The 24,250-nt window shown below is 33.0% G+C and overlaps 1 protein-coding gene across 1 annotated transcript; it reads right to left on the bottom strand.

The window, feature by feature from the left end:
• Positions 1–3,013: 3,013 nt before the first annotated feature.
• Positions 3,014–16,488, bottom strand: LOC132549923 (uncharacterized). The gene is made up of 8 exons (XM_060213908.1): positions 15,987–16,488; positions 15,440–15,667; positions 13,256–13,326; positions 11,953–12,017; positions 9,952–10,112; positions 9,123–9,285; positions 7,798–7,938; positions 3,014–3,185 (listed from the first exon to the last, which is right to left on the bottom strand). Exons 1-8 carry the CDS (start codon positions 16,486–16,488, stop codon positions 3,014–3,016), a joined length of 1,503 nt encoding a protein of 500 aa, XP_060069891.1.
• Between the last annotated feature and the right edge of the window lie 7,762 nt (positions 16,489–24,250).

Here is a 24,250-nt window from a genome sequence, read left to right as displayed (position 1 = left end):
GAGGTGGACAAACGTTGTATCGATTTAAATTCCTCGAAATCAAAGTGTTTTTAATAACAGAACCTCAGTGTACGATTCCTATTATTATGTTATTCCAATTATAGTGTTTGAATATCAGCAATATGGAATATATCCACATTACAAGCAATATGACGCTGTCTTTATTATTATTTGCCTGTTTATACTCATATATCAAAACTTATTATTCATAGTACTCAAAATGTTTATGATATTGAAATTTGATATTGATTTGATTGCCTTTTGATATTTTATTTTTCAAAATTATTTTTAATGGATTTATTTGACAAATATAATCATAACAATATGTGATTTACAATACTTGGCGGATTAGAAATATGCATAATAATGTAACTTTATTTTGTTTTTGTCTCCTTATACGATATAACAAGTTTACAAGAATCTCATATCCCAGAAATTTAAAACGAAAAAATGAAACTTTGTATTAGCTACACAGGTCTAGGAATTTATCACACAATCAAAAACTGTCAACACCTAACTTCCTTTCTGTTCGCGATGCTTATTGCTGTCCTCTATTTGATAACAGTTCCGTTTTGTTGTGTTATTGCAGTGTACAAAAGCGATATAGGTGTGTGTGTAGAGCTTCAGACTTCTTTCTTTCTCGCATTGAAAACATCTGTGAGATGAGATATCGTTTAGGTCAGAAAATATATTACATGGAAGATGTTTTAAAGCTGTATCAGATTTTTTTCATTTGTCACATAAATAGCAACTCTAATGTATATACGCATTTAAAATGACTGACCCTCTTTTCTTCTCTGATGTGAAATTGAAAATAAACCGTATTTGGAAATTAAATAAGAAATTAATGATGAAAGGTATTTTCCTATGTTTACAAATAATGACTTCTTGCCTTAGTTATCAGTTTCAATAAAACTGTGTGTGGTAGGAACGGTTATAACTCAGTTTTCCGTCGCCTTTTTGGAAATTCCAAACCCATGCTACAAGTAGATATATTAAGCATGTCAGTAGCATTAACGTGAGACCTCTTGTTGACTTCTGATAAATATTGCTTTCACCATTCCTCTAGATGTGTTATCAGCTAGTGTTATAAGCAAAACCACATTTCTATTCATACTTGTTGTCAAATCACACTACTTCTGTATTATTTGCAAAAATTATAAGATACAAATGAACAAAAAGTTGCCAATATATTCCTACTGTAATGTCTGTGTTACCTTTGATAATTTATCATACTTTATTGTTGTGTCCGGACCGAGTGATACTAGTAAAACCAACAAATTGTCTCGTTTACATTTCATTAATTATGATTTTTCTGATGTAACACAATACTCGTGGTGTAAACAAACAAGATATCAATAAAGCATTCAAATTTTGTTCACATTCTGATCCAGCACACAACGTAACACGTCTCTCTTGCACGATTCTTTAATTATATAGAACAATTGTCTAAATATAAAACATTATTAACAATTAATTGTAGTTACAAACTTAACAATTATCATATATACATAGCCCGTCTAATTTATTTGAATGTTGATAATAAAAGAATGCAGTCTAAGCCACTGCATGTTTTATAACACTGGTATAACCAAATAATATCGTTACAGAAATTCACACTAGTAATTTCGATAATACTTACAAGTTTAGGTGTTTGTTACAAAGTCTTAGATATAAAGCATTCGACATAGTTTGTTGAGAATGTCTTAGCTTATTGTTATAATTGATTACCATGTAAGATTGATTGATTGATTTATATTATCAAAAGGATGATAAGCTATCCCCATGATAAAGTTTATAATGTAGAATATGATTAATTTGAAAACAGAGACAGATGCTGGAATTTTGTAATATCAAGAGTAATGTTATTTACCATGTGTTGGATATTGGTGATTGAAGTTGAAAAAAAAAACTGTATTTTGTTTCAACAAAATATCCGGATGTTGATATTCTATCGAAAATTTACTTTCCACTCTGATTGAATGGCTACGTTTGGTTTGCTATATTGGTTTGCTTTAAGTGTTTGTACTTAATGCTATGAGCAAGAACCGTTTCTATAACTAAATAACTAGCCTCATTAGATTATTTATTTGGCAACGTTTTTCAAGCAAGAGATTTTACTCTTTTTGCAGTTTTAATTTCTGAACAGATGTTAAAATTTCAAGCAAATACGTTAACCATGCAAAACATTTATCAACATAAGTATGTCAAGCTTTTGTACGACTTACGTACCTGCTTGGCCTAAAGTTTCTCAGATAATTTTAGTGTGAATATGTGAGACTTCATGATCTGGTGTTTCCAAATAGATTTTTGTAAAGATATAACGTAAAAACAGCCAGTGGATAGTAAGCGAATATCATGAATAATACGCTTACAATCGTCGATACATTTTCCCTAGTTCTTTCTTACACAAGGATCTAGTTTATTTATAAGGATTATGTGATTCCTGGCCTTAAGTCTCACAAACAATGTTCCTTTCAGATGTGCATGAAAAAACTATTTGTACAATGAAAAATTTTGTATTAATCTTAGGTTCTTCCACTTAAATTTCTCGAAATTGTGATGCGTATGTACGTTTAGCAGTGGAAGGAGATAATATCAAAGTCCATCTCCACTTAGATTACATGGAGATGAATTTCCGTAGTGATGTTTTTTTTTTTTTTTTTTTATTAGAAATTTTTAATGAAATTGTATTAAGCACGCGCAGAAATCGGTTTCAAATACGATTCGGTTTATCAATTAGTATATCTAAAGTATGAATTAGAGTATATGAATATGATGCAGCTGAACCACAGCATGGGCTATGGTGTCGAAGAGGTTTCCCATCAAGAGAACTTTACTTCAGGGTAGTAAATCGATGGAGGAGCGGATCATTTCATAACTCTGCTTAATGTTGTAATATACAAGATAGTTCTTCTCGTTATATATTATATTTTTTCTTTATCGCATTATAGTCACGTATCGATTCAATTTTTATTGTTAAGGCCTGTCACAATATTTCCGTTTTCCAAATTCAGGTATTACGTGGATTTTTGGATATATGGCCATAGATGATGCCCGTATCCCATTTCAATACATTTTCACCATCTGTAACGCCTTCCAGGGATTTTTCATTTTTGTCTTGTTCGTCACGCGCGATCCACAAGTAAGGAAACAGTGGAAAGCGATGTGCTGTAAAGCAGTCACTACAAAGGGTTATTATGAAGTTGATACAAAATCCAAAGGCTCATCTGACCTGTTAGAGGAGCCACACCAGACAACACGTCTGACAACATCAACCTAAATAGTGTTGGGTATACAACAACAATCACTAATTGTAAATATATTGCCTTGTGTAATATAACAAATGTAATATTTTGTGCGTAATGTTCCGTTAAATAACAAGTACATTGAAAGACTATTTTTTCTAATAACTGTTCCAGAAATTAGCTGTAGATAATTGTTTTCTAAAGTGTATAAAAAGTCGTATATTGTAAATATTTTCAGGATGATACCAGCGTGGTTCTCATTTTATTTTTAAATCTACATGAATTGTATATTGTATATGTATGAGATTAAGGGAGCACTAACTTCCCATATTAAAGATATATGTACGAAATCCCTATCAACTTGCTTCTTACCACTTTCTTTGTGCTTTTTGATCGTAACATTTGACTTAATAAAATATGTTCTTTATATGTGTACAGTTATTGAAGTTATGCTTTACGTCAGTGTGGAATAACCATGACCATCCTCCATATATCGCATCCATACTTCAGTGCGCCTGTCGCAATCGCTAAGTTTTAAATGATTAAATAGGATGATATTGTTACAACGATTCCATTTTAAATCTTTGAGATGTCCGTCATGATCAAGGTAATTTAGTCATTTTAACCATCTTAAGTAAAGGCAGATATGCATTACAAACAGCAACATTCAGTGAATTTGAGAATAATATCGGTTATAAGATGAATGAAGACCAGGAAAAGTTACTCTCGCAGTTACTTGCTTTGCAGTACTTATTGCCCATTATGTATATTGAAAACAAATGAGAATAGTATGTTTTGTTCTTCAACTATTTAAATATTTTTTTTTCATTTCTTTGCTTTGACGTTCAGTAAATTTATCTTATATGATGTGTCTTTCATTTTTCAGAAAATATTTTTACCTTACTTTCATAGAGATGTCTTGTTCACGTTTCTTATCAAAACGTCACATTGAGAGAAGACAATGGAATAATACGTGTTATTCCTTTCGTATATTTATATCGCGTTAGCTCAAGGAGTTTTATTTCTATGAAAAATTATCGCTCGCTAAAAGTAAGAAAAGGTGTGTAATGTTGGTTTGTTATGATAAAAAAAATTAGAGAATCTATTCTCAAATACTCTCGCAGTGATGAATATTTTCTTAATCCTACTTTGAGAAAAAAAAAACCTGGCGTCGCGATAGACAATATAGTTAGCAACTCAAAAATGTGTTATGTCATTAAAATGTTATCGTGCTGTGTTAAAACGAATAAATGTATCCTATTTAAATGTCGCGATATCAATTTTGAATCGTGTGTTCTGTCGTTTGCTAACGTACTGTAATCGCTAAGGTATGTGATCACAGAACTACGCAAGTGCCTTTATTAGCAAAATAACATTCCACATACATACATACAAAAAATGTACCAAAATAACTGGACCCATGTCTCTTCGTATGAGACTCTAATATATGTTGGAATTTCTAAAATAGAAAATATCACAAAACTACAACTGACTTGTATGGTTTTATTATAATTACTTAAGGCACAACAACGTTCTAATTAGATAATATTGTATAGCATATTTGATATGTATAAATATTGTAAGATTTCTGTGCAGAGAAATGAAATATAGTAGAAAAAAAAACATAGATAATGCATATACATATATCAGAGACGTGAAGCAATGTAACGCATTTCAAAAGATAAATGAAAGAAAATTTGTTATTATAATTATAAATTCAATAGTAACTCATATGTATTTGATTGGATAAAACATGAAAGTTGTTTACAAAATTATGTCTTGAAATGATATTGATCAAACGTATTTACTAATATTTGTTAATCGGTGTGGTTACAATTAAGTTTGTTCAGCAAAGCGTGCATCTTTAAACAGAGTTTTGTAAGTATTTGATACTATGCGTTCCGTTCTGCTTGCATGAACCATCTATTCTAGTTTTAACTTTTATCGCCCTATACGATCCTTAATGACGTTGTTGAGCTGTTTCGTCCTTTAAAGAATCATCAGTGATGTCAAGAGCCAAATTATTGAAACCCTGGAAATGACTGATGATAATCCTAAGTGATCGATAAAAATTGTCAAAAGATAGATAGAAGGTACACTAGCCCCATGTTTCAAAAAGCATCAATAATTTCCAAATGCTTGACAGTTTCAGAAGAACGGCAAGTACATGTGTGTATTCTGAACCGTACCACTGATTGGATGGATTCAAACCTTAAGCGCAGGTTATGGCAAATATTTTTTATTAAACGTTTCCAAAACGGCAAAACCTTTATGCTGTTTGAACAATATACTAAATTACAGTCACCCCAGTGTTAAAAGACAACCTCTGTAAAAAAAACACTGATCCATGATGGTCACTTGTTATTGTTCTCGATGATGAAAAACAAATCGCAGAGAGTTAATCAGTTGATAAAGACTTTTTGTCTAAAATGACTATACTTTACCAGATGCATTGTATAGCCATTGTTTACAGATTTGATTGTATGGGTATAAAATTGATGTTTTTACGTCATTACATACCATCCATTTATAACTGTTTGCAGAAAAAACACTTGTAATGCAGGCAAGCAAACACCACATAAATTGTGCGTAATGTAATTTATCATAATACCGTATTTCACCGCAAATAAGCCCTCTCCCGCAAATAATGTAATTTATCATACTACCGAATTTCACCGCAAATAAGCCCCCTCCCGCAAATAATGTAATTTATCATACTACCGTATTTCACCGCAAATAATCCCCCTCCCGCATATAATGTAATTTATCATACTATATTTTAATTACAAAAATAAAACGGTTGAAAATAATATATTGATTATAATTCACATGTTAACATCATACAATATGATTTTTTTTGTTTTGTTTTTGTATACAGACCTCAATTTTGTAGCAGGTAGAAGCACCTTGTTGAAATCGAGACAATATTTCTTCCTCACGTATGACTTTATACAGGTCAATCGTCAAAACGTGATTTAAAACAGTTCCTTTGCAACTAACTTCAGTCGACTAGTTATCAATTCATCAAAATATTTCTTGACAGAAAAAAAAAATGTGTCAGCAAAATGTTTAGATGAACAAATATCATTTTTTAGCGAAATTATGAATAAAGATATATCGATTTGATTAGTATGTTTATGGTGAAATCTCACCGTCATTTTATCATTGGTATATGAATATGAACCATATATGAACAATTGTTTTAGTGCTTACTAAGCATTTTTTCCCTTTTTCTGTATATGAAAGTCTTTAAATAAGTAAAATTTAGTTAATGTTTACGTTGATGTCGTTTTTAGGGCGAAAAAAGTCCTGCAAAATATTTGGTTTTACATTACATTTACATGGTAGAAGATGGTAACGAAATTTTGATCATTTTCATCACATTTGGGAGAAACTTTCAGAGGACGTATATCTGTGATCTCCATTGTGACGTCACAATGTCATTTGCGACTGTAACGTCACTCTAGTATGTAATCCTCACGTCACAATACACTTTATTACATTACATCTTACACAGAAACATACGTGGTCAATAAATATACCGGCAATAATAACTACGATTAAACATATTTTATAAATTGGATTCATACTGATGTAAATGGATTTGTATTCATACCCGTCAAAGCTCTCATTAATCATCATATCACTCACATAAACGAATACTACATTGACAAATTGATACATTCTAAAGGTAGAAAATATCCACATGAACATGAAAACGAATCTTTAAGGCACACGTGACCTAAATAGTGTAGTTAACGTATGTCTTGTTTCTGACTGTGTTCCAAAATAGTATGACAATATTAAAACGGCAATGATACACATGTAAGATGCAATGTTAATAGATACTTCTGTGTAAATATTAACACGATGATCGTTGTTGCTCAAAATGGATACTTGATGGTGATTCACTTCAGAATTGGTGCATATGGTAGGACTTCTCATTCCCATTTGTCCTTAAAGATATAAAATAAACGAATATTACATGAATTTCGAAAGAATACAGATGTTTTACAAATTTTTGTGTAAATGAAACAAATGTACAAAAGACACGAGAATTATAATATTATAATGCACAGTGTCGCAAAATAACGAATTAAACTTCATTACACAGTAACACAGACTTTCCGATACCCTGAGATTGATTTTAATCACAAACATAAACAATGTCTTGATATCAATGGATTAAAAATGTTGCTGAAATTTGTTTGTGACAAGAAAATATGCCTAGAAATCTTTAAGCCAATATATATATATATCAATTTTCATTGAATTTTTTAAAAATTCAATACAATGGACATATTTGTGATTCAGAGAAAACACAAAAAAAGACATATTGTACTTGTATCCAATCAAGGAAAGCATTGTGCTAAAAAATCAAATATCATCGTGCAAATAAAAAGGGAAAGAAATTAAAAAACGAAACACTATCGATAAATTGTCTATTTAATAACTTATGTTGGATGGTGGTCAAGGTAACGATGTAATGATAAGGACAATGCTGTTAACGCAATACTGAGAAAAACAATTAAGAATCTGTTATACTTACTTTTGTCTGTGTAGTTTGTGACATGCGTATATAAGCGCGAGAAGGACGAGGAACAACACTACGGCTAAAGGTACCGCTACCTGTATTACCAGGTCGTCGTTGGATGTATGTGTTGCCATGGTAACTGCAGTGTCAGTCGAGCTATAAGTAAACAGCAATATAATAATGTAATGTACATTACAGAGTTGTAGCAGCATAAAGGGAAATAATCGTTAGTTAATGGTGTACATAGGATTATAGTGCAGCCGAAAAGTCGGTCGATTCTGTACCATCTCGTACACTATATACGTCACTGCTAGTACGCTCCAAACTGATCATTTGTCTGATGAAGATGACCGTATAGTCATCGAAACGTCACACTCTAATCTTCTACTGGTTTTGTCATAAGAACTTTATTCTATTGACATTACCAACCTGAAGAAAACATTCAAAAACAAAAAAAAGATTCGCCATCTTGTTAGTGACCATTATTTCGACCAATATAAGTTAAACTTAGTCGCCTCGAATGTTTCACCGATTTATGCCCTTACCATCAACGAAGTGTCCTACAAGGACGAAACAGCTGCATGATGCAGTTTGATTCACTATTTGACTACTATTCTCTTGTGTATTTAAGCAGTCCATTGACAATTATGTACTGTCGTGCTGAATTTTATACTTATACATTGTAACAATTTATACAAATATATTGTAATACTTTATACTTATACATTGTAATAATTTATACAAATATATTGTAATACTTTATACTTATACATTGTAATAATTTATACAAATATATTGTAATACTTTATACTTATACATTGTAATAATTTATACAAATATATTGTAATACTTTATACTTATGCATTGTGATATTATGTTTATGTATTGTAATATTATATTTATGTATTGTAATACTTTTTATCTATGTATTGTAATACATTTCATACTTATATATGTAATACTTTATACGTATGCTTTGTTATACTTCATGGTTATATTGTAATATTTTATACTTACATATTGTCACGTTATATATGATGTTTATTTATATTTAGGGAGTCGAGTACAGTATACAAACAATAGGGAATACATCATTCGTTATTATTTCTTTTTGAACGGTTGATCTACATACAAGGTAGATGTATTTAATAGCATAAGCCTTTAAAACTATTACAATACTGCAAAATATAACATGAAATTGAAACAGCTGTCACTTAAAGGAGCTACATGGTCAATGTAATAAGGAATGTTCTGCGGTTTCGACTGGCAAAGATTGATTTTGTCTAATTTCTGTCAAATATTTTCATATTGATACAAAGAACTCTAACATAAATATGTACCTGCATTGTGTGAACGAGCCTGTGGCATTGACTACAACGGAGCATGTCTCGGTGCCCGAACATTTGTTCTTACAGCGATATTGACAAAGTCCTCCAGAAACACATTCGTACGCCGTCGGACAGACATATGAAGCAGCACATATATCTTTTCTCTTCACAAAAACTAAAAGTAAAAACAATTTTAATCAATGCCTATGCTGATATATTTTCATACGCCATATAACATGTGAAGATTACATTTTTGGCTAATAGTGTTAAGGGAAATAACTCGAAATCATACATCGTTATGCTTTCGAGTTATTTAAAACATTAGTTTTTTGGGGTTTTTTGTTTGTTTGTTTGTTTGGTTTTTTTTTTGTTTTTTGTTTTTTTTTTTTTTTTTTTATTCTTTTAAAGAACAAAATTGTTTTTCTACAACCATTTGCATCAACCAAATAAAATGTATGTTTAATATACTTGGAATAAGATTTGGAAAAAAATTGATGTGGTAAGATGTGTTAACGGAACAGTACTTACATGTATGTATACATTAGTATATATTATTGAAGTAATGAACCGACAAATATACCTCACTTCTACGACACCTTCAGTTACCGCCAAAATAGATAGAAATGTAATCAAACAGTTCAATTAGTCTTTTTCGTCTCGAACACAACAATACATTGATATTAATTTTGTGTCGGGAAATGAAAACAAAAGTGTCAGAAAATGAGATGGCTTCGCGAATCATTTTAACATTATACATCATTTTGGTGTTTTAAACAGTGTATGCTGAGAAAATTACTTTTCTTTTTACTACAAACAATAGAGTAAGGTTTAAATTACTTACATTCGCTTAGTTTGTCGTAAACGGTTTCTTCAAAATCTAACTCGTCTCTCAGAGAATTGATACTGCCGTTTATTGCTGTGGCAAAGTCGGTGTTGTGTAAGATGGCGTCTGCATCAAACGATGCTGTAAAACTGGCTGTGGGAGATGTGTCTCTTCGTACTCTGAAATACAGAAGAAAAATGTTATCGGTATACTGTAAAGTACATCATCAGCTCCATGATTTCTTTCATGACGTCCCGATCTGTATCTCCATGGTGTTTGTATTAATGCTAAACGCAAAACCCTATTAGTATTTTTATATTTGGTTTCTTTGTTACAGACGATGAGTAGTATTACACTAATGTACAAATACGATTAAACACTATGAATTGTCATTATATTTGATAATTTAGATCATTAGTACAGAACTTTCCACAACCATGTAAACACCATACTTAGTTACTTTGGTCGCTACGGGGAATAAAACTTAAAGTCAAGCATTAGGATCATGTTAGTCTTACATACAATGTGACAGCATTTCAACAACTTCCGATACGTATGTTATTTTGAGAAAACTGATTATTAAATTACAAAAGATTCCTACAGATCGAACTACCCATTCATATGTACATCCATATACAGCATAACAACAGGTGTAAAATAATACAGGAGTAAGATACAGGTGTAAGATACAGGTGTAAGATAATACAGGTGTAAGATAATACAGGTGTAAGTTACAGGTGTAAGATCATACAGGTGTAAGATACAGGTGTAAGATAATACAGGTGTAAGATAATACAGGTGTAAGTTACAGGTGTAAGATACAGGTGTAAGATAATACAGGTGTAAGATACAGGTGTAAGATAATACAGGTGTAAGATAATACAGGTGTAAGATACAGGTGTAAGATACAGGTGTAAGATCATACAGGTATAAGATACAGGTGTAAGATAATACAGGTGTAAGTTACAGGTGTAAGATCATACAGGTGTAAGATACAGGTGTAAAATAATACAGGTGTAAGATACAGGTGTAAGATAATACAGGTGTAAGATACAGGTGTAAGATAATACAGGTGTAAGATACAGGTGTAAGATAATACAGGTGTAAGATACAGGTGTAAGATAATACAGGTGTAAGATACAGGTGTAAGATAATACAGGTGTAAGATACAGGTGTAAGATAATACAGGTGTAAGATACAGGTGTAAGATAATACAGGTGTAAGATACAGGTGTAAGATACAGGTGTAAGATCATACAGGTGTAAGATACAGGTGTAAGATAATACAGGTGTAAATTACAGGTGTAAGATCATACAGGTGTAAGATACAGGTGTAAGATAATACAGGTGTAAGATAATACAGGTGTTAGATACAGGTGTAAGATACAGGTGTAAGATAATACAGGTGTAAGATAATACAGTTGTCAGATACAGGTGTAAGATAATACAGGTGTAAGATACAGGTGTAAGATACAGGTGTAAGATCATACAGATAAAAGAATATACCAATATAAAATGAAACATATGTAGGATACATTTGTAATATCATATAGGTGTAAAATGATACAGGTGTAAGATGATACAGGTGTAAGATAATACAGGTGTAAGATAATACAGGTGTAAGATGATACAGGTGTAAGATAATACAGGTGTAAGATCATGCAGGTGTAAGATCATACAGGTGTAAGATACAGGTGTAAGATCATACCGGTGTCAGATACAGGTGTAAGGTAATACAGGTGTAAGATAATACAGGTGTAAGATACAGGTGTAAGATCATACCGGTGTCAGATACAGGTGTAAGGTAATACAGGTGTAAGATAATACAGGTGTGAGTTGATACAGGTGTAAGATACAGGTGTAAGATAATACAGGTGTAAGATACAGGTGTAAGATAATACAGGTGTAAGATAATACAGGTGGAAGATATAGGTGTAAGATCATACAGGTGTGAGTTGATACAGATGTAATTTGATACAGGTATTAGATAATATAGGAGTTAAACTGGCCTTGATGTTACCTGTTTGTTTTTGTATTTACAATCACTTTACGAAATCCTGGAGTATTCTGAAACGCTTCGGTGAGCTGGAAATGACAAAGGTAACATATACAGTATTCAAAATACTTTAATGTCGATAACTATTTGTGCAAAATCGCATGAAATGTCCTGTAAATGCTTACAGCATTAAGTATTACAATCCAATTAAAAATTATTACTTAAAAAGGTAATACCAAAAAAGAATACATTAAGATATGTACATTTATGTACATTGCATGAACGTGTATATCTATTTAATCGATAATGGCACTGATAGCAATTGCATGCTTTATAAGATTGTACAAAACAAAAACGCAAGTGAACAGCACCTTTTCATAACTTAGAGTGAGATACAGTGAAGCCTAAAACAAAAGAATTAAACTGCATCATACAGCTGTTTTTGTCTTTCTGGGACTCATCAGTGATGCTAAGGGCCTAAACTGTGAAATCGAGGAGGCGACTAAGGAAAATCCAAAGTGGTCAAAAGAAAAGTCAAAATCTAGACGGGGTGGTACAACGGTCCCATACTTACATAAATTTCGTAATTTTCATACATCAGATAAATTTAGAATAGCGGCAAGTACATGTATACTTTCTGAACCGTGCCAATATTCGAGTGAATTTAAACGGAACAAGCAGATAACGGCAAATCTCAGGGACTTAAAAGTCCACCAGCAGTGTCTACCACCTGCTATCTTCAAGATTGTACGAAAGACACACAAGGGAATAGCACATGAAATATTTGGGCAGGTGTTTTAATGGTAGTCAATACCTCAATAGTGTTTACACCTCAGTTATATATACATTTGATTCATAAACATATTTCATTGATTTATAAAACCTGCATATCCGACAATGCTAAACTCGAATACTCAAAGTATTATTGTGCCTTTCCCAATGTAGCATATAACTCCTTATTTGTTTAAAATGATAAATTGCTTACAAACAACAGTTATGACATTATGAATGTCATTTTGAACATGTTTTTAATTTATGGAATATGTATTTAATGTGTGACCTCACTGTAAATAACTCGTGTTAATGTCGCAGTCCATCTAGAAAACATTAAGCCCCGCATGCTAGATGTAAACTTACGGTAGAGATTTTAGTCCTCATAATGATAACGTTTGGTATCACAACATATTTTATCTTATCTTTTATGACAAAAGATACTATAAGTCGATTTCCAGTATCAAGATTCTACAGAGAATGCCAGTTTGACGTCTTGCTATCGCAATAGACATTTGAGACCGGGTACATATGAGCAGTTCGTTTCTCCACTTACCTTTGATTCAACAGTTGTTTCATTCAAATTAGCACCATAGCTGAAGTCGATTGTCAACTCGAAGTACGCCTCTACAAATAAACGGACATCCTATTAAGAAATTATCAGCTCTGTATCATACAAGGGTATTTCTTTATATAGATGTAATGACACTTGTTTTATACTCGCAGAGAACATTAGCAACATCACCATCACCAGGTGCGTGAAGGTGTAGCAATGACTCATCGTCACTGTAAAATGTATCACCTTAAATACACGAGGTAAACTTCATTAATACGTATCAAACATAACATATGTTCCACAGCATAAATATTAAGGACAAGAACAAAGGCCATAGTTTGTACACAAAGTTTAAGTATATTTCATTTTCAATTAAACGAATTGACAATAAATACAGATTGAGAAATGAACATAAAAGGTTGAAATCTTTATGATGATATAAATATCATATGAAATACAATATGTTACATAAAGATGACAACGCCCAATATATTATAATACCTATTACAATATTTCCACTCTGCATATCCCAATTTTGCTACTTTTTTCAGTAATGGATTTTCTTTAAAAAAAAAAGAAATTACGATAAAAAATAGCGTGCTATTCGGGACTTACAGGTACTTAAAGATGGATGTAAACTTTACCATCATGGAATAAAATAAGATATGATAGCCTTGCAAAGGAATTAACTTTAATCAAGTATGACACATTCATGCTTTCGTTCCATTCGTTCAATACGGAGAATTTTCAAACTCTGTACAGAAGAACACCATATCATGATCAAACCAGCATGTATTACATTGTGTTTCTTTGTCACATTTGCGGCAAAAACATTGAAGGTAACTACTGAGTATCGGTTGATAAAGAATGATTTACGGGATATTGTTGTCTCTGTGCATTACATATTTGTGTATCATATGATGTATTTGTATGTAGTATGATTATAACATTTAACTATATCTTAACCCTAAAATATAAAGCTATCAAATCGGTACAACTTGTTTTCAAATGAAGTAAAGAACAACATTCTCACTTGAAAATTATACGTTGACTGCCTTACACCAAGTTCAAAATATTGTAAAATAATTTCCGTTTGGTTCAAATTTTATTGATTTTTTAAATTATGTTATCTAAGTTATTTAATTGCATAGATTGATGGTATTAAACGAAATCCATTTTCATCGAAATCAAGCACTACACAAAACTGCTGAAGAGTTGAAGCATTTTTAGATCACATAAACCGTATATAAATAGCTGCAAAGTGAACGAAAAACACAGATTAGTATTTTCTATGTTACTATATTGGTGTAAGCAAACTGTGGTTGTGATAATTGTGTCGCTTTGTAGAGATTTACACTGTGTATTTGTGAGTACAATACTCTATAAATCATCCTCTTATGACCTTTACCATACAGTGTTGAGGATCTAATAGAAAAACCCAATTCTGCCTGGATTTCTGTGCTTTTTTGTAGAGCAAAATGTATATGCAGCATAGTGGTATATAAAAAGTAAGATAAGATTACTATGATATTTTATTTAGTTAGTTCGGTTTTCTCTTTTCTTTAATTGTTTTCTCTTTTCTTTAATTTGACAGTTGACACGTCCCACTACAATAATTCGAGTTGGTGGTTTCTCTGCAGTCGTACTTAAGAGATAGTTACCTACACTTCATTCCTTACCTTTTTCTATACAAGGAAAGATCCTCACAGTTCATGATATTTTGATATATTAAAGTGTATGAGACAGAGATGGTTCTGTAATACCCTTTTTCCATAAACATTCAACTTTCTATATTAAATGGATGCAATGCACAGATGAGAAATGCTAAATATACACGCAAGGTTGATAGCACCCTTCCATACAAATTTAGAATCCGATTTAGATAGAGTAGCGTCAGATATTGAGATTCTTCATGACATACTTTGTTTTAATTATTTGATGAAAAATCATTCTGTGTACTGTTAGCATAGCCTTCATGTTAATTCATCTTTATTTAATTAAAATCTTTGAGAGGTAGTTGTATACCTTCGCTGATACTTGAAGTCCCACCTGAACTAAAACAGATACCACATTTACATATATTGTCAAAGGAAACTTCAGGAAATGGTTAATCTTTGCAGTTTTTATACAAACATTTTTAATCTTAACCGCAAATTTGGAAGAATATAGTTTATATACACATACCTTTATTTACTGGTTTGTCTGGGAATTCCTCTGGTGCCGTGGTGGTTGTTGGTGCTGCAGTTGTCGATGCGGCAGTAGTTGATTCGACAGACGTTGATGCGTCAATTGTTGAGCCTTCAGTTGTATGAGCTGTAGCCGTCGTTGCGTCTGTTGTAGATGCGGCAGTAATTGGTGCGTCTGTTGTAAGCTTGTCTGTTGTAAGCTTGTCAGTTGATGTTACGTTAGTTCCTTAGTAAGTATACAAATGGCACAGTAAGCATGTATCATTCAACTACTTTGATCTATATTGCATTTATACAGATGAGTTCTGGTCATAAAGTAACCCATCTGAAAGAGATATATAGGCATGGATAAAGTAGTAACTTACTACTATACCTCACTATTATTATTATTCATCTCTGTGTGAGAGTACCAAGTGCAACAATGCTACAGTACTTAATGAATAGCATCGAAAACGTTATTGGTTTAGTTTCCATTGAAGCACTGAAATAAACATGATGCAAGGTCTTTGTCAAAGCAACGTATTTCATGACACACGAATTGTTACCTGTTGTAGATGAGGTTGAGACTGACGATTCTATTGTTGTTGACGTTGGTATCGTCGCAGATGTTGTTGTTGATACTGATTCTATTGTAGCGTTTGTTGTTTCATTTGATGCTGTTGATGTAACCGTCGTGGCGTCTGCTGTTCCCGTCGTTATCGACTCAGATTTTGATGTTTCTGCAGTTGTTGCTACTGCTGTTGTCGTTGTTGTTTGTGATGCTATTGTCGTTGTTGGTGTTTTCGTTGTTGTCGTTGGTGTCGTTGTTGTTGTTGTTGGTGTCGTTGTTGTCGTTGTTGGTGTTGTTGTTGGTGTCGTTGGTGTCGTTGTTGTCGGTGTCGTTGTTGTCGGTGTCGTTGTTGTCGGTGTCGTTGGTGTCGTTGTTGGTGTAGTTGTTGGTGTTGTTGTTGGTGTCGTTGGTGTCGTTGTTGTCGGTGTCGTTGGTGTCGTTGTTGGTGTCGTTGTTGGTGTTGTTGTTGGTGTCGTTGTTGGTGTCGATGTTGTCATCGTTGTTCGTACACAAAGTAGAATCACATATACACCTGTTGTAAAAATTCGAGATGATAGTGTGCGAGGTCAGTAATTCATAATATACGGGATCATACGATATATCACATATTCGTTCTACAGACTAAAATAAATATTTTTCCTGTGTATGATTAAGACCGATTAATTTTAGGCTGACATTCTACAACAAATTTCCAAGAATGAAATGTCACCGAATATGTCGATTTCGACAATGTACGGTTAATTAAGTTTCCCTACTTTATTGTGTCTCAACTTGTTTCATTTTAGAATTTCGCTATTCTATTATAGCGGTTTTGCGTCAAAGGTACAATTGAATATGATGTCATTTTAATTGTAACATCAGTAGGTGCCGAACACCAGGTAAGCGTACTAGATGAAGGAAACAGGAAAATATAGCGCTGGTTAACGCATGAGATTGTTTCTCGTATACAAGAAAAACGAGAATATTTAAAACAAATAAACGAACTCGAACTCAAATTTGACATATTAATGGCAACTGACAGATTATGCGGAGTCTGTAAACAAATTCGAATATACAAAGTTAAAATAGTCTAGAGGGGAATTTGTTATGCCTAATTGGCTGACAGATATTGCATTTAGCTCTTAGCGTCACTGACGTGTCTTTGAAGGACGAAATAGCTTATGCAGTTACATTCATTGTCTGGCACTTGTTATATCAAACTCAAAAATTGTAATTAAACGTGCAATGCACTATGGACAATCGCACAATATATCCAAAAGATGCAGGTTGGTGAAAATTATGGAGACGTTTTACGGTCGCAATCGTGATCTCTTTGAGAAATATTATATTCTTTCGTACGATGTGCAGCTGAACGTTTTGATGATCGTTAGTTTGTATGTTGGTTCCGTTGTATGTATTGTTCTCATTTGAACGTGACATTACTTTCATACTTTCATGGACTGACCAAGATTTTCATGACCACTTTCGTCAATGAAACAGAATGCGCTCCCTATTCTGGAACACTTGGTCTTATTGTCCTTGACCATTCAGGAATCTCAGTGAAAATTTTTCTTTTGTTAGTATTTTGGTTAACCCAGTTTTATATAATTTGAGTTTGGATTTTGTTTACATTTTTTACTTTATTGATGTTTTAATACTTACCTAGATAAACCATTGTAGCTGTATGCTTCCTCTCTGATCCCATGTTAAATAACAGTCTCTTGGTGATTTAGTTCTGAAAACAATCAAAATTGACTTTGCGTTGCAATTCTGAAACATCACATCTTAACAAATGCACATTATTAAAGAGCTCATCCGCCTCTCCTGATTCTGATTCTCCGTATCCCAGTATTCTGATAATTCTGAACCCTTCTGTGTTATACGATTTTTCTATGTCAGTTTCTATCAATTGGATTCCGAAAAATTCCCCTTCTATTTCTCCTAAGATCATGCCTTTTTTCTTTTGTTTTTACAAAGAAAGCACATATCATGGAAAGTAACATAGAAAGGTAAAGCCAAGAAGTAATGGAACTAGTAACAAGTTGTAAATCTCTTAACACCCTATATACGTATCTTCAAGTATCATCAATATGTCAATTGTTCTGTGTTTTATAACTCACAATAAAAGCTAATACAACTGTCAAAAATATATTGAACATTTGTTTACGAGAACAATTATTGCAGTGCTGGTGGTGACCTGTGGTAACTAGTTTGGAGACTTCATAATGACGTAGCACAAACAATGCTGTGTAAACATGTTCATACGGAGACCGCGATTCTCTAGCAACTCGGCATTTTATGAAAGTTAATCAAGCGAATAAGGGAGTGGATGCTAACAACATTATTGATATTTTATTCCAGAAGTCTGTTTAAGCAAACATCCCTTCATACCCTCCATACTTTAAGTGCAGTTTGTTCTTGTTATTGCCCTACACATATGTTTGTCCAATTTTGTTCAATTGGACACATCGAAACAATTGATTTAAGTATTATCTAAAATCACAAGCCGTCCAATAGCTTGAATCTTGTCTGTAGACATTAAAATATTTCCTGTATACAAAAAGGTCTATGCTTGCTTGATAACGAAGGAAACCCACCTGTTCACAGTGAAATATTGCCAAAAATGAAATACTGGCTAACCATGCTTCAGTATTACAATAACTTAGACTGCCTATTAATGATAAGGATACGGACCTTCTCCGTTTACAATGGTTCCGAACGTTCGTAAAAATCTACATAAAGGTTTCATTGTTTGCTAGTCCTGCTATTCAACCAAAACTTTGTCCAAACTTCGTGAAAAATACGCCGAAATTAAAGAAGAAATATATGGCGGATGAAATGATAGAAAAATGATGAAGTTCCTAATTGAAAATAGCTTCGTCGAGTTTGGTGGAAAGATCTTCCAACAGATTGTTGTCATACCAATAAGAACTATCTGTGCCCTTCTGTAGGATAATTCGTTCTTCATACGAGGATAGATTTATTGAAAATCTTATCAAAATATGTCCAAAAGACTTTCAATTTCTATTTCAGATATATAGTGATGACGATTTGTCTTTAAATAAGAAAAGATTAATTGACCATGTTAACCGTATATACACAACAGAAGTGTCCGACTATGAAACCAACATGTTCAGCTTTCCATCAAGATGTATGACGACCGTGATGATTTCAAATGCCCTACTGTGAATTTTCGTTCAAGGATAGCAGTATTTCTGCATCCCTCAATCTAGTATGTTTACGTGTCGCAGTTGATTCCCAATATCACAAGATGTCGTCAACTGACACAAACGCTCATAACATAGGATTTCGTGAGATGATTGTTAATGAAAATTATGGGGAAGTTTTAAAGTCGTCACTGTGCTATACTAAGCTTTAGGTGTTTGATGGGTGTTAGTTTTGCTGTTGGTTCCGTTGTTCTAAACATCATCGCATTTGACACATTTGACAGCGTGACTTTAATTGACAAAGATTTACATGGTCGGTGTCGTCGATGAAGCAAAAGACGCTTTCTCTTCCGGAACACCTGGTCTTATTCTTCTCATATTTTTTCATGACTCTCCGTGCAAATATTTTACACATTTTGCCCCAGCTTTCTTTTCAATTTGAGCTTGGATCATGATACTGTTTTTTTGTTTTTATTTTTTTACTGGCAATCAGCGTCGACATTTTGATAAATTTCAACAGTCATGACTGGTCAAACCATTCTCGCCTTGCAAACCATATATGTACTCTGTTAAACCATCATCAGCGTTTGTGCCATGCCCATATAGAAAATATGTCGATAAAACCGCGAATGATAGAGTACACTCATAAAGTGTGCATAGTGCTTACACAGCAAGAAAAACACCTGTCAACACTTGTACTTGAAAACTATCTTCTTCTACACTGATAAAAAGAAAGAAGATGGCCCTTGTTACATCATTTGAAATAAATTTGAAAACAAATATTTCGACCCGCCATGTAATAACAACCAGATACAATCAAACCACTACGTCTGGTTTACCGTACATCCAATCGAAAACATTACAACCGAGACAAAAATTGATTTCAAACTGATAACCGACGGAAATCCGTGTTTAAAGCTTTTCAGTGTTCATGCTGTGTTCAGGTGGGTTTTAAATCAGGTGTGAGAAACATAAGTGACAATAGAGGGATTTCCAGATCGGGCAAAGGTCAAGATAGATTGAGGTCACATTTGATGACCTCTCGTATCGTGTTGACCTTCAAAAATTCTTTGATACGAATAATCAATATCTAAAGGTACAGTTCTTACTTAAGTTTTCCAATACAAGTATAGATATTCAAATACACCAATAAATGGTAATAGCCTTTTTACTACTCTCAATTATTTTGTTTTGTTTTTATTTATTTATTTTTTTTTTTTTTTTTTTATTTTTTTTTGAAAACTCGAGTCATTTGTTTAGAAAGCTTAATCTACCCTTGTATGGCTCGACCGATTTACAAAAGAAAGTGAGAGAAGAATTGGAAAAAATTAACGAATGTTTTTGTGCTCTCAGATGAGTTCTACCATTAAATCTTGTACACAACGCGTTAGTGTTCAATATCACAAAGACAACGTAATGTTGCGTCTGCCACACAAAGATGTTGGAATTTGATTCCACAAGTGTCGAAAGAATACAACAACCTGGAAAAGATGTTACATTACAAAGAAAATTGAGAAGTTTAGTAATGAGTGTTACAATGAGTTTAAGAAATTTAGGCGGGTTGCAAATGAAAATCAAACCAAATCCCTTTTAGGCCAGTTTTAAAAAAGACATAGCGTTAGTAAACTTGTAAGATAAGGCAAACATCTATTGTTTTACTTACCTACATACAGCGTAAACTTGTTACAAGATAAGGTATACATCTATTGTTTTACTTACCTGTGTACTGTGTAAACTTGTAAAATAAGGCAAACATCTATTGTTTTACTTACCTACATACAGCGTAAACTTGTTCCAAGATAACGTATACATCTATTGTTTTACGTACCGGTGTACTGTGTAAACTGGTTACAAGATAAGGTATACATCTATTGGTTTACTTACCGAAGTACTGTGTAAACTTGTTACAAGATAAGGTATACATCTATTGTTTTACTTACCTGTGTACTGTGTAAACTTGTAAGATAAGGCAAACATCTATTGTTTTACTTACCTACATACAGCGTAAACTTGTTACAAGATAAGGTATACATCTATTGTTTTACTTACCTGTGTACTGTGTAAACTTGTAAAATAAGGCAAACATCTATTGTTTTACTTACCTACATACAGCGTAAACTTGTTCCAAGATAACGTATACATCTATTGTTTTACGTACCGGTGTACTGTGTAAACTTGTTACAAGATAAGGTATACATCTATTGGTTTACTTACCGATGTATTGTGTAAACTTGTTACAAGATAAGGTATACATCTATTGTTTTACTTACCTGTGTACTGTGTAAACTTGTAAAATAAGGCAAACATCTATTGTTTTACTTACCTACATACAGCGTAAACTTGTTCCAAGATAACGTATACATCTATTGTTTTACGTACCGGTGTACTGTGTAAACTTGTTACAAGATAAGGTATACATCTATTGTTTTACTTACCTGTGTACTGTGTAAACTTGTAAAATAAGGCAAACATCTATTGTTTTACTTACCTATGTACTGTGTAAACTTGTAAGATAAGGTATACATCTATTGTTTTACTTACCTATGTACAGGGTGAACTTGTTACAAGATGAGGTACACCTCCATTACACTCCCTTCATAGATCGATTTCTGATATCAATGTATTACAACACATCTGTTTATATGTAAATAAGTCGCGTTCTCTCCCTAAACGTGATGTCACATTTATTTTTATGCATCACAACTTTATTTCATATACAGTTTCCATGAATTACGCGTGTCATTGCAACATATTTCGTTCTAATATTTTTGCGCAAGAGTATGAAATATTTTTTGTTTTAGACATTGTAATGTCCGGTGATGTATCCTGTTCATAATATGAGAATTGATACGCCACCTGTCGATGTATAAATCGATAAAACAAATAATGACAAAGCCATGCTCATCGATGGAAGATGAGTATCATTGTGGTAAACAGACGAGACAAAATAGTTGGTTTGGTTTGCCAGGTAAGAGAGATATAACTTAGTCTCGGTCAACCAGACACAGTATGCACACATCATGAAGCGTCTGAATAACCGAGACTATTTGTCACAAATCCAAATAATTCCAAAGAAATGTCATTCGCCGTTATACAAATTACAGATCATCTCATGTGCTATTTTGTGAGTGATCCGTTCGGCCGTAACTACGCATGTCTTCTCCCATTAAGTGCTTCCGCTTTATAGGAAAACAAAGAGAAGTTATCCACTGTATATTTCTAAAGTGACAATACTTTTGACAATTAATAAATCTGGGGCGAAAATAAAACTATGCACGATGTGTGTTTTGTTCCCACAAACATAAATTAAGGTGAGGCTTAACGTCTATGTGACGCTGATTGACATTCTAAACATGCCTCGGATAAGGCCCAACCTTTAGTTTTTTTTTATAGAACTACCAGTCCGTTATCGGTAATACTTTATAACGGATAGTCAGTATTATAGTACAATTTTACTGTAAACAGATATGAGTCACCTCTATTTCATCACTTTCAGTAACTGTTACACCGCTAAATTTTCCATGCAAAATCCCCTTTGGATTTTCTTTATTACTAATGTTGCGGTAAACACGTGGGTTACCTCTCTGTACACACGTCATTTTTTTTTTTTTTTTTTTAAATAATAGCGATATTTCGAAGTATCTTTATCTGGTCTCATTTCATTTTAAATGCTAAAATATTCCTTACCGCTGAGTTATGTTACATTTTTTTTAAATGATATCCCGTATCTGATCCAAACGAGAGTTCTGTGCTGACGTGTATATTACTTCAGTTTTGTAAGATATGACAAAATCTCGTTCTATATAAGTCGTTAATATTTGGAAAAAATATAATCGTGCATGTTTGAGATTGTTCCACTTTGTTATTTGAGTGTGTACACTAGCTGGTTTCAAGTCTCAGATCCTGTACTAAATAGTTCTTTTAAAACAATACAACGTTGTTTTAGATTCGCTCTGTGTGTGTCGGTAGGGGCTGTTTTGCTTTGAAGGCCGACCTATTGCCTGCCCTGTGCTCTCCTAGTTGTGTCTGTGGGATCACGTCCAAACACGGTATTACGAAATGTTCCTTGGAAGGTGTGTGTTTTTGTGACATGGGTCGTGTCTCTGGGTGCTGCAAATATGGTTAAATTGTTCTGTTGTCCACGAAACACACTCTCTACAAATAGTTGTAAACCTGCTGTATTCTAGCCATATAGTAAGATCGATTTCTAATAATATAATCGATTCTAGTGCTTTGATAAAAATTGGTTGCCAAGTTTTAGTCATGGTTTGTTGTATAAATATGCTGCTTTGTTCTGATTCAGGGTGTCAACCCTGTTGTGATTTAAGTGGCTTTGTAATAATTGACAACCCTGTTGTGATTTAAGTGGCTTTGTAATAATTGACAACACTGTTGTAATTTAAGTGGCTTTGTAATAATTGACAACACTGTTGTAATTTAAGTGGCTTTGTAATAATTGACAACACTGTTGTGATTTAAGTGACTTTGTAATAATTGTCAGCCCTGTTCTTATTTAAGTGGCTTTGTAATAATTGTCAGCCCTGCTGTGATTTAAGTGGCTTTGTTATAATTGTCAGCCCTGCTGTGATTTAAGTGGCTTTGTAATAATTGACAACACTGTTGTAATTTAAGTGACTTTGTAATAATTGTCAGCCCTGTTGTGATTTAAGTGGCTTTGTAATAATTGTCAGCCCTGTTGTTATTTAAGTGCCTTTGTAATAATTGACAACACTGTTGTTATTTAAGTGGCTTTGTAATAATTGTCAGCCCTGTTGTTATTTAAGTGGCTTTGTAATAATTGACAACACTGTTGTGATTTAAGTGACTTTGTAATAATTGTCAGCCCTGTTCTTATTTAAGTGGCTTTGTAATAATTGTCAGCCCTGCTGTGATTTAAGTGGCTTTGTAATAATTGTCAGCCCTGCTGTGATTTAAGTGGCTTTGTAATAATTGTCAGCCCTGTTGTTATTTAAGTGGCTTTGTAATAATTGTCAGCCCTACTGTGATTTAAGAGACTTTGTAATAATTGTCAGCCCTGCTGTGATTTAAGTGACTGTAGTAATTGTCAGCCCTGTTGTGATTTAAGTGACTGTAATAATTGTCAGCCCTGTTG

This window comes from Ylistrum balloti, unplaced genomic scaffold (assembly GCF_031769215.1).
Source record: "Ylistrum balloti isolate Yb309-2 unplaced genomic scaffold, AGI_CSIRO_Ybal_v1 Utg370090, whole genome shotgun sequence".
Classification (NCBI taxonomy): domain Eukaryota; kingdom Metazoa; phylum Mollusca; class Bivalvia; order Pectinida; family Pectinidae; genus Ylistrum; species Ylistrum balloti.
This window is presented reverse-complemented; position numbering and strand designations above follow the sequence as displayed.

Bases quoted from the DNA above. Each gene is read 5' to 3' on its own strand.
- LOC132549923 (XM_060213908.1), bottom strand. From the start codon at position 16,488: ATGACAACATCGACACCAACAACGACACCAACAACAACACCAACAACG. The intron at 15,668-15,986 runs GTAACAATTCGT...ATACTTACTAAG, and splicing joins CTCAACCTCATCTACAACAG to GAACTAACGTAACATCAACT. The intron at 12,018-13,255 runs GTAAGTGGAGAA...TGTCATTTCCAG, and splicing joins AAACAACTGTTGAATCAAAG to CTCACCGAAGCGTTTCAGAA.